General features: G+C 40.3%; 1 protein-coding gene across 2 annotated transcripts in view; it reads right to left on the bottom strand.

Annotated features, from left to right (window-relative positions):
- Positions 1 to 16,512: 16,512 nt before the first annotated feature.
- Positions 16,513 to 20,053, bottom strand: part of CGN (cingulin) — a 49,508-nt gene continuing 45,967 nt past the window's right edge. For both annotated transcript variants that reach the window (XM_063440145.1, XM_063440146.1), the window contains 2 exons: positions 19,612 to 19,775; positions 16,513 to 18,435 (listed from right to left, as the gene is read on the bottom strand). In XM_063440145.1, the coding sequence (XP_063296215.1) occupies positions 18,309 to 18,435; positions 19,612 to 19,775 (291 nt within the window). In that variant the 3' untranslated portion in view covers positions 16,513 to 18,308. The remainder of the gene's footprint in view (positions 18,436 to 19,611; positions 19,776 to 20,053) is intronic.

The following is a 20,053-nucleotide window of genomic DNA, read 5'->3' as shown; positions in this document are numbered from 1 at the left end:
TTTAATGGTAATCCTATTCAAACCCCTATAATCAATACAAGGGCGTAGGTCTCCTTCTTTTTTAGAGACAAAGAAGAATCCAGCCCCGGCTGGTGAGGAGGACCTACGGATATGACCCTTTCTGAGAGCCTCCTTAATGTATTCTTCTAAACAAAGATTTTCCTGGGGGGACAAGGCATAGATTCCTCCCTTGGGAGGCATAGTCCCTGGTAATAAGTTTATGGTACAGTCATAAGGTCTATGAGGAGGTAACCCTTCTGACTGGACCTTGTTAAATACCTCTTTCAAATCCATATACTGTTGTGGAATTTGTGTGGTCAAGGGAGGTGTAACAGGAACATTAATGGTGCCAATAGGTTGTGGGATTTGTTTAAAGCAGACATCTTTGCATCTCTCACCCCAACTCACAATCTCTCCTTCAATCCAATCCAAACGCGGATTGTGTTTAAGGAGCCAAGGGAAACCGAGTATTATCGGAACTGTAGGTGAAGAGATAATTTGAAAGGTCATTTCTTCAGAATGGAGAACACCCACTGAAACAGTGATTGGCAGAGTTTCGTGTGTGATGAAAGGCTGGGTAAGAGGCCTCCCATCAATGGCCTCGACTGCTATAGGTTTCTCTTTATGTCTTAAGGGCAGGAGATGTTTTGCAGAGAATTCCTTGTCTAGGAAATTCTCCGCTGCCCCAGAGTCAATCATAGCCTCACATTGAATAGTAGTGTTCTCGAAAGATAAGGTTACTTTGATAAGGAAACGGTTCTTAGTCAATTTAGGGGACATATACATCACACCTAAGGTCGGTCCCCGTACGTGCCTTAGGTGTGCAAGTTTTCCGGCCGAACCGGGCATGATGACCTTAGATGCCCTTTCTTGCCACAATACATACATAACCCCTCGTTACGTCTGTGTTGTCTCTCTGCCTCAGTGAGTTTAGCACTACCCAATTGCATGGGTTCTGGTTCTGGAAGAGGCGTCTGGCTACTCACCACTGGGTTAGAGAAACGAGGAGCTATGGACAAATTAGAGCGTCTGTTACGTTGTTTGTTCTTCTCTCTTTCTCTGAGCCGGTTGTCAATGTCTATCATGTAGGCAATAAACTCATTTAGACTAACCGGAAGGTCTCTAGCTGCAGTCTCATCTTGTATATTCTCAGCTAAACCTTCAGAGAAAGCAGCCACCAGACCGCTATTGGTCCAATCAACCTCAGACGCTAATGTCCTGAACTCTATAGCATAATCGGCTACAGAACGACTGCCTTGCTTGATTCGCATAAGGGCTTTGGCAGCGTTCTTCTCCCTGCCTTTGGGTTCAAATGTAGCTTTAAAAGCCGTAAGAAAAGTATTGTAATCACGAGCTACTGCGTCACCACTTTCCCATAAGGGGTTAGCCCAGGTCAAAGCTTTTCCAGATAATTGGTTCATCAGATAGCCTATTTTAGATCTATCTGTTGGGAATGAACCTGGAGAGGCCTCAAAGTGGTATTCAATTTGGTTTAAAAAACCTCTGAATTCCTTAGAATCACCTCCATAGCGTGGGGGCGGTGACAAGGTTATGGATGGTGGTTTATGTGGTACGGGAACCACTACAGGTGGCGGAACCACAGGTGGTACCGGAGGGACCTCTAAATAGGCAGTCCTCTGGAGCAAGGTCTGAAATGCCTGGGCAAATTGGTCTAACCTGTGGTCCATATCCTCCACCCTACTCTCACATGCGATCATATGCTTGCATAGTTCTGCAGGATCCATGGCCATGTCGTAATGTCACGACTAGTAATGTGGTCCAGCACGCAGAAACTATGTAAACATATACATAAGTAAGAAAAGGAAAATAATAGGAAAGAGCGTAAACCGGTCCTTAGAATGGCCGGACTAATACGCTAGAGACAGAGAATGGTCAAAGGGAAAGCCGAGGTCAAGGAAGCCAGAAAATACTCAATACCGATAAACAAGCCAAGTCAGGGAAACCAGAGATCAGAATAACCAGGGAAACGCCAAGGATCAGGATACCAGGAAATCAGAAACACGAGAATAGCACTTTCAGGAAACCAGGAAACTGAAACCACGACATGGCAAAGTAATGGGGAAAGCTAGGGGTTTAAATACCCCTCTCTAGGCTATGATTGGTCAGAGGGCGACCTCTGACCCCAAAACGTGCGTGTGCGTTGACGTCGTGACGTCACGCACACGTTGGTATAATTCTCGGGGGCGGGGCCGGTAATAGACGCGACCACGCGGTCGGCGCCATCTTGGATCCGGGCGCGATGCCCGGAAGAACTATGTGCGCGGTTCCCGGCTCGCCGACGAGCAGGTAAGCTCGTGTAGTCGGAGCGGTCGTGCCGGTCGGGCACGACCGTGAGGCTCGGCGGGCCGGTGACCGCAACACCCAGGCAAAGCAGGCCCCACATTACAGCCATCAGGCACCCGGATGGCACAACGAAAACGAAGCCGGCTGATATTGCGAAGGTCTTTGAGGATTTCTACAGGCAACTGTACAATCACACACTGGACGGGTCAGGTCAGGAGAGACAAGGTGAAGACGACATCTCACAATACCTTGAAGGTCTAGGTATGAACAAACTGACGGGGGAGGCAGCGGAAAGTCTAGCTGCAGAAATTAGCGTAGAAGAAGTTGACAAAGCAATATCGAGTCTAAAGGGTAACAAGGCACCAGGCCCGGACGGATTCGATGGGACGTATTACAAAACCTTTCGGGAAGAGCCTACGCCCCAACTAGTGACACTATTCAACTACTTAAGGCAAGGGGGACATTTGGATCCGGGGATGGCATTGGCCACGATAATACTGTTGCCCAAACCGGAGAAGGACGTACTCCAACCAGAAAACTACAGGCCTGTCTCGTTGATTAACCAGGACTTAAAGATATTGGCTAAGATACAGGCGGACAGACTGAACCCGCTCCTGAATTCACTTATCCATGCCGATCAAGTCGGGTCCATCCAAGGTCGGCAATTGTTTGAAAACACCAGACGGACTGCCGCTCTAATCTGGAAACAAGTGGCAACTGGAACACCTTCTCTAGTGGTTTCTATTGATGCAGAGAAGGCCTTCGATAGGGTTCGGTGGAAATTCTTGTTTTCGGTATTGATACACCTTGGGGTTCCGGAAGAGTTCATGCAAGTAACGAGGGCAATGTATCATGATGTCAGGGCACAGATACAAATAACGGGTGCCCCCCTGACTCCGTTCAGACTGCATAATGGAACCAGACAGGGGTGCCCTCTATCCCCCATCCTCTTCGTCCTGGCTCTAGAACCCCTACATCAGGCGATACGCAGGCACCCAAACATTGGCGAAGTTAGGGTAGGGGGAGAAGAATTCACGGTCGCTGCTTATGCGGACGACGTCCTCCTCACCCTGACGAATCCAATCGAGTCGATGGCGGCATTACAGGGAGTCATACAAGAATACGGGGGCCTATCTGGTTACAAGGCGAATATCCAGAAATCTAGTGCGATGCCCATAGGATTAACGGCGGCCGAGGAGGCTCTGATACGGGCAACACACCGTCTACGGCTGGAACCGAACTCCTTCAAATACCGAGGAGTCCACCTGACAGCGGATCCAGGTCAACTATACTCTAGCAACTACGACCCCATGTTCAGGACCCTGATAGGGGACTTGGAAAAATGGTCGGACAAGCCTATCTCATGGCTGGGACGTATTCATTCGGTGAAAATGAATATCCTCCCGCGCCTGCTGTTTTTATTCCAAGCTCTCCCTGTACGGGTCACGAGATCTCAATTGATACCGTTACAGAGGGCGAGCTGCGACTTTGTGTGGCACAATAAAAGGCATAGAATAGCCAGACAAGTCCTTTATAGGCGTAAGGATAGAGGAGGCTTGGGACTACCAAACCTCTATTATTACTATTTGGCGGCCCAACTCTCTCAAGTGGTCATGTGGCATTCCCCTGTTGGGGAACGGAGATGGGTTGAGATTGAATCATTACTGGTGGGTCTAGATGTCCCCCAATTTACGGTATGGGTCCCAAAAGAACATAGGCCCATGATAAGGGCGACATGCCCGGCTATACTTAGTTACATAGTTAGATAGCTGAAAAGAGACTTGCGTCCATCAAGTTCAGCCTTCCTCACACCTGTTTTTTGCTGTTGATCCAAAAGAGAGAAAAAAAAAAAAAACCCAGTTTGAAGCACAATTTTGCAACAAGCTAGGACAAAAAATTCCTTATTGACCCCAGAATGGCAGTCAGATTTATCCTTGAATCAAGCAGTTATTACCCTACATTGAAAGATTATATCCTTGAATATTCTGTCTTTGCAAGTATGCATCTAGTAGCTGTTTGAACATCTGTATGGACTCTGATAAAACCACTTCTTCAGGCAGAGAATTCCACATCCTGATTGTTCTTACAGTAAAAAAACCTTTCCTTTGCCTTAGACGAAATCTTCTTTCTTCCAGTCTAAACGCATGGCCTCGTGTTCTTAATTCTCTTCGGTTGTGGGATACGAACTGCGATAAATTTTGACTCGCCTCCTCTTCCTCCCCTATGGCTCCGATACTCAGAAATAGAGAGTTTCCGCCTGGAATGGCCCCTAGGAACTTTCGGAATATTGAAAAGGCTGGGCTACAACGCTTGTACCAGCTGTATAGAGACAGGGAAATCATACCATTTGAAGATCTCCAACGTAACAACCACCTGACCCCAGCTGATTTTTTCAGATATGTACAGATCAGGGAGTTCGCTAGAAAACCCCGGATTAGAGCAGCAGCCCAGGGATCGTTTACTTTTTATGAGAAGCTCTGTAGAGATGGTACTGCCCCTAAAGGATTGATTACACTTCTCTATGCTCACCTTAGCACGGAAACTAAGGAATGGGGTAGATTGAAGTACATTGATAGGTGGGAGTCGGACCTGGGGGAGGAACTGGAGGGAATTGAGTGCCAGGAGATTTGGGAAGCAACCAAAAGTGCATCCATCTGCGTCACGCAACAGGAGCAGGCATGGAAAACCATGCTCAGGTGGTATACCACTCCGGTAACTTTGCACAAAATGCGTAAAATAGATACGGATGATTGCTGGAGGGGATGCAGACTCCGAGGCACATACCTCCACATGTGGTGGGAATGCCCGAAAATACATGGATTTTGGAAGTCTGTTGAAGACCTAATTCAGCAGACGTTTGGCAAGCTACTAGTTATGGACCCATGGATTTATCTGTTAAACAGATCTATTGAGGGATGGACGAGACGAGAGCAGAAACTAGTACTGGTAATAACTTTAAGTGCACGCAGAGTCGTCGCCACGGCATGGCTTTCACCTGGAGGCCCAGATATCCAGGGGGTGATTTCTAGGATAAGGGACAGCAGAATTATGGACGACCTGACTGCTAGATTGAGAGGGACAACCGTCAATTTCCAGAGGATTTGGGAACCATGGGACTCTAGCATAATGGGCTCCAGTAGCGACTGAGGAGATGGACGTCTAGTGTAGGCCAGGATCTAGTACCGAGTGGTCCAGTATCGGTGGGGACCTCATTAGCCTCGTTCGCCTCCCCCATCCCTCGCCCTTCCACTCCTTGCTTTTCTCTCTTCTTCTTTTCTCCCTTCTTCCTCGCTACATTTCTTCTTCTTCTCTTCTTATACTTCTTCACTTTTCACATCTTGCTAATTTCCTCTTCTATATTTCTTATTGTCTCACTCTATGCGTTCGTTTTTTATTTTTTTCTCACACAGGCATGAGTATACTGATGGAGAATTGAGGATGCCTAAAGTTAACTCTGGCATTGATAAGAGTAGGGCTCCTACTTAAGATATATCGCCTGAATAAAATTACAAAATCCCCGGTAGGAGGCAAGAGATGTAGAAATTATAGCGAGGCTTGGCAAGTGGGCTGCTGTTAAACTTTGTGTTTCCGAACCTGAGCTCTTGCATTTTGGCTTCTGCGCAAGCCTCACAGTTATATTGCTCTGGCTATGCCTATCGAGTGTTAAGCGTAGAATTTTAAGGAAACATAAAATCCTCGATGGGGGACAAGGTTTCCAGAATTCATAAAGGGGCTTGTGCTGTCGTCTACTGTCAATTACTGTGTGTACGAGATTGAATTTTTGTCTATTGGCTTCTGCGCAAGCCTCCAAGTTGTATTATTCTTGCCTTACCTATTGTGTGCAAAAATAAAGAATTTAAAAAAAAAAAAATACTGGCAGTACAAAACAGAATTTCAATGGTCAGGGATGTGTTGGTATACTACACCCACATTGTATCCTCATTCTTCAAAGATGATATATATACCCTCATTGTATTGCTCTTATACTTCATGTTACAATCTGTTTCTACAGGGGGCAAAGCTTGATTTTCCTTTGTGATGAGAATTTTGTAAAAATAGATTAAATAAAATGCTTAGTGTGTAAAATGAAGATTGCTAGACAATAAATGGCCTCTGTAATTAGACACAGTGCGGAAACCGTATGTGAACAGCTGGTTACACAGGACAGATATCAGGGTTAGAGGTTTACACCGACCGCAGGCTTTATCTTCTAAATAACACATATGAGGCCTCTATTCAAGTCACATCAACCCTGAGTGGCTGCATTGTCTCTACAGTATTCAGCTATAATGTATGAACACTATAAACAAAACGTTACCTGTGCACTGTGCCAAAGCCTGATGTATTTTTACATATAATACTTTTAAAGCGCTAGAATGTAACCTCAACTACCACTATTAAGGAAACCCTGCTAGATAAGTCCTACACTAGAGAGTATTTAACACCTTTTACATTAACTCTGGCGGACTGATAGGAGATGGTGTAATGGGTTTTTCTTGGCTTTTGTATTTTACAAGCCATGTGTCCCATGGCAGCCACCCACATTTATGTGTTCTTTATTTACAGTTAATTAGTATTTGTGTTTTTATGAGAAACCTTTCTCATCAGAGTTTAATCCTTGGGCTGAGTACAATCTAGGGTAAGTGTTTAGAGATTCAAGCTTCACGCAAGAGGCTTGCTATGATGTTACCAAGTGTACTTATATTCCATAGCCATACATTGATACCAAATACATAACTTATTTACATGTTCAAGGGTCTGGAATAGTCTCTCCAGAATGCTGGCCTGACTGACACCTAAAGTCTGGATGCAGCACATTCAACACAGGGTCATGTCCGTAGGCTGAGCACTCTACTGATGCTCTCAGCCTGTGGCAATGACCATGTTTATCTAAGCGGACCTAACCAGCTTCTCCTGCAAGGTAAATCCTAGAAGCAGGGTATGCGGATGTGGGTGCACAGTGGACCCAAGTCAGTTGTCAAACTATTCTAGAGGCATTTGACAAATTACTCTGGGAGGGCACCAGGGCACTCCTGGCACCATAGCCACTACATTGTGCTGCAGTGATTATGGTGCTTGGAATGTTCCTTTAATATATACCTCTATGCATGGTTACTATAAGACACAGATGGTAGCAGTGTATTGTATGTCCACAACATTTGTGGTCACCTATAATATGATACACAAAGGATTATCTTAATTTATGTACTTGTGGTGTCATGCAGAAGCCTTATAGAACATATAGGAAAAATAATGTGCAGTGATCAACGTTTTAATCTGAAGAAAAACAGGCAAAAAAAAAAGCATAAAACTGAGTTTTCTTTGAAGAATGTGAACATCATAATTGGGATTAACCTGCACACTTAATGCCTCCTGCAATGTGAACTTTAACCAGAACAACTGGCTAAAAATACCATTTAAGAAATCAAAAATATATCATTCAGAATAAGTGAGATTACTTGAGGCCATGCCTTTTCTGCAAATATGCTTCTTTATAGTTAGGTAGGGAAGGGTGAGGTGGTTGTTAGTTTTACTTGCCCAAGAATACCAGTGTCTCTAATTTCCTCTTTAAGTTAGAGTTTGATTGTCTTTTGCTCATGGGAATATATCACAATAACACTGACATTCTCCAGCAAGTTTGCTTGACGTCTTATGGTGACATAGGCGGACTTCAATTTATGCAGTGGGGATTTTAGTTTTTACTGTACCTGTCAAATCAGCTATTGCTTGTGAGCAATGGTCAGGTGTCCGAATATTAAAAAGGCTATGAATCTTACATATTGGTAGATTTCAGGTAATCCTGTTCATTACACACAGGCAAATTGTAGAAGAAAAGAACATTTGCATTGAGAAAGGGCTTTTACCCAAAATGTTTGCTTTACTTTCTTGTCCTTTAAATTAGATACTGATAGCACCTTGGTGTGCACACTTAATCGGAATGCGCAGACCTAATTTTTTTCTACAATTTGCCTGGTTATACACTGCTTGAACTACAGTGGGACAAGTGTCGCAGCATAGGTATAATTTTTGTTTACATCATTATCCTGCTAGGTACTGCAGTTACCTGTAATTCATTTTTTTCTGTTTTATGATTATTACACACACATATATCAGTATAACGATATAAACACACCTTACACTCATAAACACTTAGCACACCATATCTGCAAATAGTTCAGATGCCCCAAGACTGACATTTTTCTTTTAAGTGGTGTTCTTGGAGAATAAAATATTTAATGATTGATGACCTACTGATACCATTAATGTAACTTAAAATGTAATTCAGAACAATGACAATTATACAAAGTAATTTCTTAGCATATTAACTATTGTTTAAAAACAAGTTAAATGGTTACTCCAACCAGCATGACCACTTCAGTGATTTTAAGTTGTCACCCCAGCACACATGACATTGGCAGCCCAGAACTCTGTTCAGAGTTGCCAATGTTAATTCTGTGCAGATATTGTGTGTATCGTCTGTATGCACTGTGCCCACTGGAAACAGACGCACTTATCTTCCCCCTTGCATGCAGAGCGCCTGTAGGAGGAAGATACTTTTCCCTCCATGCCTCCCTGTGGGCACTCCCTCCCACCTCCTTCCTCTTCTTGTATTTATTTTTAATTAATTTATCCTCTTTCCACACTGGCTCACGCTGTGCGTATGCACTTTGAGAATGTGAAATGGTCCAGTCAAAGGTTTCTGTAGGAAAAGCCTGTGATTGGACCGCACAAAAGCCCATATGACATCAGTCAGAGACGTGGGTGTCAGCCCCAGTTGCTTTGCCTGGTAAGGATAACCTTACTTTTGCAGGGTTTAGGGCAAAACAGAGGGGGGGCCTACATCATATGTGAGGAAGGCTGAACTTGATGGACGCAAGTCTCTTTTCAGCTATGTAACTATGTATCATAGTGCCCAACAGGGTATTTGGGGCTGGATTGCATAAGTTTTTAATTGCCTTTTCTTGCTAACTTCAGTATTCTAATGACTTTTCTAGTTGTAATTTTGGGCTCCAGCGGGCGGGCGTATGTAGAGCTTGAGTTTATCTCACTATAAACGTGTGCAGATGCATAGTTAGTTGTATGTCATGTACTTAATGTGATCAGCACTTATTCTATTCTACAGCACCTTATCAATAGCGCAAGTGCTTACTCTAATGTATTGTGTTGTGTTTTTTGTCAAACTCCATTTTGTTTTTGACATGTTATGAAAAGTATATGATACCAGTGGGGCTCCTTTATGTCGCTGCACACACACAAAAAAAAATACATACATACATACATAAATACATATATTATAGCGTTGCACTTCTACATACAATTTTTGGGACCTGGTGCTCGAAAGCACAATAATGTATACAAAATAAAAAAAAAACAGCATCAGCACTCCAAGGGTTTCCAAAGTAAACTGATCATAAAAAAAAAAGTGTCAAACCAAGTTGATGTCTCAGTTCAAACAAGAACTTTCCTCTGGACAAAAAAAAAAGGAGAAAAAGAAGATTACTCACCTTGAAATGAAAAAAATAGAAAGTAAGAAATTTAGCTCCTAAATTAGAGGGGCATCTGGAGATACAGCAAACATACAGTTTTATTGAGGAAACTCAGAATTCTTGTAAATTGAAGCAAGAATGGGATATCTTTTTTTTTTTTTTTTTTTTTTTTTTATGAGAAATTGAGAACAATTCTCCATATCAGCTATGGTCACAGCTTGGCTTCTTAGGCTGTGTTTTATTATTTGCTATAATTTTGGGGAGTTCAGTGAACTCTAAACTGTATAGCGTTGAAAACCAAACTGGAATATAGTAAAATAAAGATTTTGAAAACGTATTCAAATTCAGCTATTGGCACTTTTTGCCTACTTTTCTTCAATGTATTTTTTCCCCAGCTAGTTTGGGGTTTAGTGAATACATGCCAGTGTAGGAATTTTAGGATATTTTATTTTAAACAAACAAGTAAAAGTAAGCAGCACTGCCATCTACTGGTATGTACCCTGTGGTGGCGAGTATTCGGCATTCGGCTTGTATTTGCCCAAAGGTGAAAATATGGAGGATAAATTGTACATTTGCTCGTATGTAGCTTGTTCCATCAGCTGTTGTATTGCAACCTCCAATTATTAAGTTCCAAATAAATCTCCCTCGTTATCTCAGGTCAAATCTGGCTTATGATGATAGTTCAAGCCATCATGCCAGTCATAATCTTGGGCTTGTTCCTCAAAGGGAATTGGTCAGTGGCTGGATATGGGCAGGTTATGAGGCCTTGTTCCAGGGGTGGTTATCATTTGGTCCGAGATAAAGTCAGTCTGCATTAGGCAACTTGGGGGCATAGTTGTTAGGCACGTGGAGCTGGAAGCCATGCTCCCGGGATATTTTATACAAGATGGAGTGCATCTTGCAGACATAAGCAATGATTTTCTCAATCTGGGATTTCAAGAAGGCTTGGAACATGCACTATTACGCATGGGTGGCGGGCGCTCAGGTAGGTTAAGGCGGTCAAGCACTGAGATGTGGTAGGGGTTTTAGAGAAGGAAAAACTGGGTTATCTGGAATGGAAAAATGTTTTGTTACTAAGGAGTATTAGATGTTTTTTATTGGTAGGTTCAAGCTCGTCGGTGCTGAATCTGAAAGTAGTGCCTTCTTAGGCTGTTATAGGTCTATGGTTATATGGTGATGTATGTTGTGGGGTCATTGTCAGGAGTAAATGGGGGATGGCGGGTTTTTAAGGTTTTGGGATGTTTGACCATGACCTTATTTGTGAATGTTATTAATTTTATTAAAGCTGTGGAAAATGTTATAAAACACTTAGTTGTGTCCGTGTACTACTGGTGAGGGTAAAAAAAAAAAAAAAGTGGGGGGTGGAGGGGTGGGGTTAGCAATCTGTGCCTAAAATGGACGACTATGCATGTAAGCTCACTGAGAAGGGCACTCAACCCCCCTGTTTCTGTGCGTCCGACTTGTCTGGCTACAATTATATGTCTGCTAGTCCGCTCATTGTACAGTGCTATGGAATTTGCTGGCACTTTATAAATAATAATAATACATTTGTCCCCCAAAAAGGACAGACATTAAAATCCCTCTACACCATCTGCTGGATTCCATAGATTGTGTGGTACTGCAAAGTCAGATATACAACCATATTATGACATTCAGTTTCATAAAATATAGATCATCTGTAATCAGCAGATGATCCCTACAGCTATGGGTGCAAACAGGCAAAAACAAAGATAGTATAGCAAGATCCTAAAATAACAATTATATTGTAAGCCAAAAGCAGATTTATTAGCACACCATGCTTTAACTATTCACATCAAACAGTAGGAGGAATAGGATATTATGGAAAAAAAAAAAGACTTCATTCGTTATTACTATATAATGTCCAGGATATTTAGGTAAATACATAGGTTTAAGTAACATATGGAATTTACATTCCTATAAATATAAAGTTGTGGAATTAACCCTCACCAGACGAAACCCACACCTACGAAACCTTGTTTTAAGATACAGTGGAGTAAAATATATTGTATACGGCAGGATGTAGGTTAACCACCACCCATTTTAATAAAACCATATTTACTGTACCTGAAATAAAAAAAAAAGATACATTATACCATAAAGTATGTAAGAGACACTTATTATAACACTCTGTAAATAGTCTGTACTGTGAATATTTTCAGACTGTGTATACAAGTATAGTCATGTAGGATTTACCATACAATGCCAAATATAGGACTATTTGCCGGTTCATTGTTTTTAGCTGTCTTTTCTGCAAAGATAATAACATTTGTGATTTTTTTTTTTTTTAAATCAGTATGCCAAAGGCAGAAGTAGACCTAATGCATTCAGTTATAAGCATGGCAGTCATTTGAAATACCAACCACAACAGCCATACCTCCCAACGTTTTAAATGGACAAAGGGGAACACTAACTTTAGGGGTGTGGCTATTTTAGGTGACTTACTAATAAAAATGTATGCAACTAAAATGTAACTTAGAGCAAGAACAATGTATCCTATTTACACAAAGAAAGCTTTTGGATACAAGGGTTTATTTTACCTCTTACTTGTTTTTGGTTGATTTATGTATTTATATGATTTTTGCTGCTGATTGAGTATAGTAAGGAGAGTAAAGCAAAGTGTGTAGCACTATACTGTACTATATCACTGTACTATATCATGAAATCATGCAAAATCTCTTTAAAATAGCATATAATAAAAAAAAAAAACACTTGCAATAAGCATCAGGCTTGCGTAGATGGCAAATGTTATCCAAAATACTCAAAATAAAGGAAACGAGAAAATATATAGGTGACTTACTAATAAAAAATGAGTAAATTGTAAATTAGAGCTAGAACAATGTATCCTATGTATCCAAGCGCTACGGAATCTGTTGGCGCTATATAAATGGCAATAATAATAATAATAATATTATATTTACACAGCCAGAGTTCGAAACACATTTATTGGAATTTAAAAAACACATATTACTAGGAGCATTATTACTGTGGAGCGCTGATGTACTCTCAGACATACCAGTAATATGGAGGATCTGGAAACGAGGGACATTGGACAAACATCAGACAACTGACATCACATAGTAAGATTGCAAATAAAACTAGAAAAGCTACAATTTCTGGGGAAATTGTGTGAAGTGTTCTTGCCTCCACGAGTAGTCTACAACTGGAGTGGGCAGAGTAACTGGGTGGAGTGGCTTGAGTAACTATTATTTATTTATATAGCCCATTTAATTGCAACGTTGTTGCCCAAAGTGCTTCATAGTTACATTAAAACATACATTTATAAAAACATTAGCAGGTGTACAAAAGGCCCTGTCTATGACATCACATGCTGCTCCAGCCTGGCACAGGTCAGAGTATTTTGGCAGTTGCCATTTTCAAACGGTCATATGTTAATAACTATACATCCTACAGCGAAGAGCTTTATATTGTGAGAATCACAAGACCCAGACCTACATTTTGGTGCATATGTCGCCAAAGTTTTACAAATGAAGGCACAGTCGTAGTTTAGAAATTGCCCTTCAAGTTTGAGCTGGCTAGAGTGAAGTTTCAATGCATGTCAATGGACGGCGTGAGTTGCAAACAAATGGTCAGCTGCAAACAAATGGTCATATTGTGAAAACTCTCAGGACTATGGCTTAGCCGTGGACATTTATAGTGGCAGCAGGGATAGCTGAACATTTTGATATTCGATTTGTGTAGGTGGGCTTGAAAATGAGGGAGTGGTGGCAGTTTAGAAATCATGTCCTAATTTTTTAACTTTTGCCAGCTCCCACTCTAGTTTTGAACATTTTGCCATTCATTCCGATGGCACTAATTTCGCCACAAGAACGACGATATTCCGTGAACCATTTGGCGAAACGTTCCACAAAGTAATAGCAATCCAATCAGGAACAATCCGCACATTTCGGTATATTACTGTCTATGTAGTGTAAAAACTGTGGTAGGAGTTAGGGTGGTAAATTTGGCTATGATAAGAATAATATTAATATATTTGTGAGATAACAGTAAGTGGTCTTGCTATGCAAGAACACTTAATAACCCATAACCAAAATCATTAAAACGATGGCAACAGGAAAAAAAACTGTACAAAACATATCAAGAATAAATAACATTTACCAAATAGACAATATCAACCAGAATATGAAAAGAAACAAGAGGAACACCCGAATAAAATACAGCAAAAGCAAGTCAAATCACCAAAGGAATTATAAGGGAAAATATTTTCCTTCTGTTACTGAAATTAAGATTATAGGTACACCAAAGCTATCATAATCTTAGAATTTTACCATGACAGGAAGCTTCATATTTTGCAATTTTAATGCTTCAACGTAAAAGAAAAGAGGTACATTTAAAATAAAATGTCCGAAAATGATCCTCGCCAGTCCAATGTGCTGAAGTGATGAACAGAATCCTACATTATAGTCAATAATTAAAGGTGCATATTCATCTATTGGGACTGAAGGTTGTACACCAAGTCATACACAGCATTTACATCAGTCATATTTATAGTAGACACTGGTGTACTTAGTGTACTTAGACACTGGTGTACTTAGTTACATTATGGGCTGAAACCTCCATGAACCATAGCCATGTTACACTGTTACTGCTGGAATTGGCAACTCGTGTCCACAGGACTATAACATACAGGCAGGGGGGAAATAGTCAGAGTGGCTTTAAGGCAATAATGGGTCTTTGTCAAGTATGAAAAAGACTTTCAGGGGTCGAAACGTTGCGGTGTCTCACTTGTCCCAATAAATACATTTTAAGATACACGGAGTCCCTGGATCCTCTTTCTACCACTGATATCTACTCCCTTGGTCCAGTTTAGCACCCAGATCTTCACGTGATTGGAGTGCAGTCCATTTGTTGTTTATTTTTGCATTTTTAAAATATAAAAAAAAAATTGAATAATTTGTGTGCGTCTGTATACGCGTTTATATATGCATACAAGTGCATACTATTTTTTTGGGGGTGAGGGGGAGTGTATCTTGGGTGAGTTCACACACTTTATTCCCCAGGACTTGACCCCTGCTGTAGTTGTTCTGGTGACTATAGTGTCCTTTTAAAATGTTGTTTACCAGCTTATTGATCCCGGTAGAAGTCTAACTAAAAATAAAAAATAAAAATCATACCGCACTGCAAAAAAAATAAAAATAAATTAATGCAAAGAATGAGCAATTATTTAATTCATTGGTGTCTGTATATTCAAAACATAATAAATGTGTTAATAATGTTAACACATGAAGTTGTTTTTTGAAAGACTATTTGTTAATGAAAGACCAAACTTGATGGACAAGGCCTTCTTCACCTACTATTCCAGTATATATATCATGTTTTGTTAGAATTCAGTGTTGGTTTTGTTTACATACTCTACAGCACCCTCAGAATATATTAGTGCTAAATAAATAATTGATTAACTTGAGTAGGTTTCCTTTCAGCTAAACAGAAGGAATAAACACACCATTTAGAAAATCAGGAGTTTTTATTAACGAGTCTTGATCATACAGAGTGCAAACTAAAAAAGCTCCCAGATCACTTATAAAATTTTATATTGGACCATTTTAAAAAGAAATGCTCAAGAGACAAGACAAGGACATTCGGCCTCTGCGCGCAAACAGTGACGCTGAATATTTCAAATGATTATAAAGTTTCTTGCAGTTAAACATTAACGCTGTGAAAAGTGGGAAAGGGATTAACATTCCTGAGCAAGGCGTGATACATCACAGGAACTCGTCTGGCACGGTCTCCCAACAAACTGTCTTGCAAATAATTTGAGGCATCCAACGTGGCTATATTCCATACACGTGTGCCTCTGTATATGTAGGAAGATTGGTTAGGCCCACATTAGGAATAGTGAGCATGCCTCTAGTCTAGAGGTGACCAAACTCCAAAGATAACTGCAAGCAAAGAAAAAGACTGGGTACATGTTTAATATCCAGGCAGATTTAATGGATGAAAATAAGAAACATTTAGGCTCCCAACAGACTTGTCTGTTTTATCTGTTAGGAGCGGAAATATTGTGAATCTGCATCCATCAAATCTTCCGGAATCTTCAATCTGTGCCCAGTTTTTCTTCATTTGTGATTATCTTTGAACATGTGTCATACCTCCATTCAGTTGGATTCATTTCTCTTTTCGCTCTTCAAGTTAAAAAAAAAAAGTCATAAGTTTTAATTTATATATATATATATATATATATATATATTTGCATAAATGCTTTCCCCCCTCTATTTCATCTACAATTATATTTAATATACATAAAATGTTTTCTTTTAAAATTCCCATTTCTTTAAATACAGAACTGCATCCCCCACCCCTCCTGTGCAATATAAAAAACAGGATAGATAACATGGACATGCAGAGCTTTTCTTTTCTTTTTTTTTTTTTGACACTTTGGACAATTAATAGCTTGTAGCATTAGATTTGTTTTTAGACATACATATGAAGAGATTATCCTCTGACCATTACTTTATACAAGGACAAAGTAAAGAGGTTTTGAGGTATTACAAATGTTACAGAGGCACTGGTGGGATAACATAGCAGGGGAGTAAAATAGCACGTTAATACAATCTAACAAAAGTGGGGCCCAATTTTTTTTAAACCAGAAAGTGTTAAGTCACCCCTGCGACACTGTAAGCCAATGTTAATAAAAAATGGGTATTTTTTATTAACATTTACTTAAGAGTGGGCTTGTTACATTGTAACTCAAAGATGAGAATATTAGAAGGTTTCACTCTACAATTCTATATAAAGGCAAATAATGTTGAACCCTCCCCCACATTTATCTTCCACAATATTTAAAGGGACATTGTAAACACTATAACCATTTTATCTAATTGAATTGTTTATAGTGCCTGGACTGCTACACCATTTTGAGCACTTCAACACTGAATTATGGTCACTTGCCGCCCACAACTCTGCTCCTGCTGGAGGTATGGCAAGGGAGAGATTAAATACCAATTCCTACCAGCAGTGAGCAGCTGTGTCATGCTTAGAGCAGTCAGTCAACCTCTGCCACTCATTGCTGCTCAGTTTAATACTTCCTTATTAGCCCACGTAGCAGGAAGGGCATGGGCTGCTGGGGATTTTTGTAACCATTAAAAAAAGGTTTAACACTGAACCAAACTGCAGCACTAGTGTAATACAGATACCAAAGCAACTTAAATTACATGAAGCAGTTACAGTGTCCCTTTAAAGTCAAAACCCCTTAATTATAATGCAATGATGAGTACAATTGTGTTTTGTTTCAAAGTAAAAATGAGAAGGGTAGACTATTGCAGGCTATCCTGTCTACATTGTATAGTCTAAAAGAGAACGATGGGGAAGAAAAAAATGCATCATATTACAATATATTAAAACAGACTAGAACATCTTCTCCCATTTTCTGAACCCAAAATATTGGAGGCATACTTTCAACAGTGTGATCCAAGGTTAAGAACAGTAGTTGTTGCATTTTATTACAATCTTATTAAAAAAAATTTTTTTTTTAAAAGTGTAACCGTACACTTTTTGCATACAGAATGTTGATGGTCATTCTTTATACATTGTGATTCAATGTAGAGAAAGAGGTGGGCTTCATCTTATTACAATCTAATAAAAACAAGGTCAGCACCTTCTCCCATGTCATACATTGACGATTTTACATTCTATATTGTAGTTTAATTCAGAGTATGATTCGAAGTAATAAATTAACCGTGTAACCTTTTGTTTTCTGCACCCAGTATACATAATGTCACCATTATAACCCAATGGATTTCCCCCACAGTTATAGGCTGCCTGGTGGATATTCTCAGTGAGTTTCAATGCAAAGGATGGCGCATTTAGGCCCACCGTATAGCTGTAATGTACCATTCAGCTGTACAATCTTCTGTTAAATTTTCTTTAAGGAAAAATTTTTTTTAGCCATTTAGTGGCCAACAGGAACAATGCTTCAGTACTCTTGGGGCCTCTGCCAGAAGTAGGTCTCTGTAAATAGCAGATCTGACTGGATGACAGGAAGATGGAAATTCTTAGGAATTGAAGGGCATAAAGTTTGGTTAAACAATCATTAGTAAGCACATAAAGTCCTCTCCTTGAGTGTAGTGATAATTAGCAGTAGAATTTCAAACAGTCTCCGCCTAGCAGTCTCTCTGTAAGGCACCACAGGTTCAATCTATCCTTTGAGCCCTGGTATGGAAGATTGGCTCTTCCACATAAAGTTCTTCTTTAGAGTTCTTCTGTTGGGGGTATGTGCTACGTTTGGGTGGAGGCACTGCGCTCTGTTATCAAACCTGTACTGCTTGCAGTAAAAAGAAAATATTTACATTCACAAAGGATTGATTTACACACATTTGGTTGAATTTTCCCTCCTAAATTTGTTCTCTAGTCAAGAGGTTTCGTGGAGAAACTTCGATTCTTTGGCAGTCAGGGGTCACCAGTTTCCATCAGAACTTCCCTGATCAATTTGTCACAACTACACTCCAGTCAGAATAGTCATTTATTTTATTATCTGGATTTTCAGCAGGAGCTGGTCTGGAGGTTGCTCTCTGTCAGCAGCGATGTGATGGAGCTGGGATCGTATGGTCCGTCATACTCTCCATCGGAGCTGAGATCATCATCGGCACTGTGTCGCACAGGCTTACGTCTACATAAGAAAGAGTGAGAGAAAAATTAGCATATTCATGGCAGATAACGTTTATAATGTGAGGGAGACCCTTTTGAGGACTGGCATTACCGTCTTGTTCTTATTTTATAGGAATTTGGGCTAAAAATGTAGGGACTTTTTAGTTACTCTAAAAGAAAAAAAACCAATCAGCTTGGTCTGAGTACAGGGGCCCTGACCTTTTAGTGCTGCATTGTAAAACAAGGACTCTTATTGAATCAAATGTATCTTTTAAAAGAGAATTTGATTGGCATAGTGATGCGGTTTGCCAAAATGGATGATCTCAGCTGAGGAGTCAGGGTGGACGCAGCAAGGGAGTAAAGGTAAATAAAACTACCTTTAAAAACACGCACTAGGTTTGTATTCCTAACACTAAAATGTTCCTTTAAAAGCATCCAAACAACTTTAGCTTAATAAAGTGGATTTGGTGTATAGATCATTCCTGCAGTCTTGCTGCACAATTCTTTACCATTTAGGAGTTACATCAGTTTATGTAGCCCTAGTCTGTGACTCATCTCACCATACCGGTCATTCATGCAGCCTCCATACCAATGTGTTGTAAAGAGATCTATTTTTTTTAAACCTCCTGTATTGCACACTGTGTTTAATGTAGAATTTTGTATCTCCAGGTCTGCTGTTACCCTGCTGAGTCCACAGAAGCCTTCGGTGCGATTAAAGTTCAATTAACAGAGCAGGAGAAAAGATAGTCTATAGTAAACACACTTTGCTTTAGGATCTGGTTGCAAATTAAACCATGTTTTTCAAGTTGACCGTGTGAGACACAGGCAGAGGAGGTGTGGCTAGTGCTGCGTAAACAAAAACAAAAAAGTGATTTAAGTCTAAATGACAGAATTGAGCAGTGAGATTGAAGGGGCCTGATCTATACACTTAAACGATTTCATTGAGCTAAATTTGTTTTGGTGATTATAGTATCCCTTTAAGGATATAGTGGTACTTAAATGAGATAAGGTGTAACTAAATGTGGGTTGGGGTGATTTCCTTAACTAGATTCAATAAATGCTGTAATATGTACAAAGTGACTGTAGCTCAACAAAAAAAAAATTATATATTTTGTTAAATTAGAGAATCAGCCATGGGAGACTGACCTGTAAAATCCATCCCTTTAATTCTCTGCACGCCCCATTCCCCGATTCTTACCTAGATTCCTTCTCCAAGGCCTTGAGCTTGGCTTGTAGCTGATCGTTCATCTCATGCTGTTCCTCCATCTCTCGTACAGCTTTCTTCCTCAGCCCCTCCAGACGCTCAATTTCTTCCTCTGCTTCATCCACCTGCCTCTTCAAAGCTTTAACCCGCAAGTTCAGCTGTGGGAGAAACACAGACACGAAACCTATAAGACTAGCAGGTCATAGTAACAATCACAATGCTGGCACTCTTTCGTTAGGATCATTCTGAAGAAATAGCTTATTTACAGTAATAGCTGGCGAGGAAACTGAAGAGAAGAGATGTCAGATTACTTGGTTTTCCCAAAAAACTCCAACACAACCACTTTCTGTGTGTGTGTGTGTGACAGCAATATTCTTAGTGCAGGTTTAAATACATAAATGGAATCAACACAGTAAAGGAGGAGACTATATTTAAA

This window comes from Pelobates fuscus, chromosome 13, assembly GCF_036172605.1.
Source record: "Pelobates fuscus isolate aPelFus1 chromosome 13, aPelFus1.pri, whole genome shotgun sequence".
In the NCBI taxonomy this organism is placed as follows: domain Eukaryota; kingdom Metazoa; phylum Chordata; class Amphibia; order Anura; family Pelobatidae; genus Pelobates; species Pelobates fuscus.
Note: the sequence above shows the minus strand (reverse complement) of the source record. Positions and strands in the feature narration are given on the sequence as shown.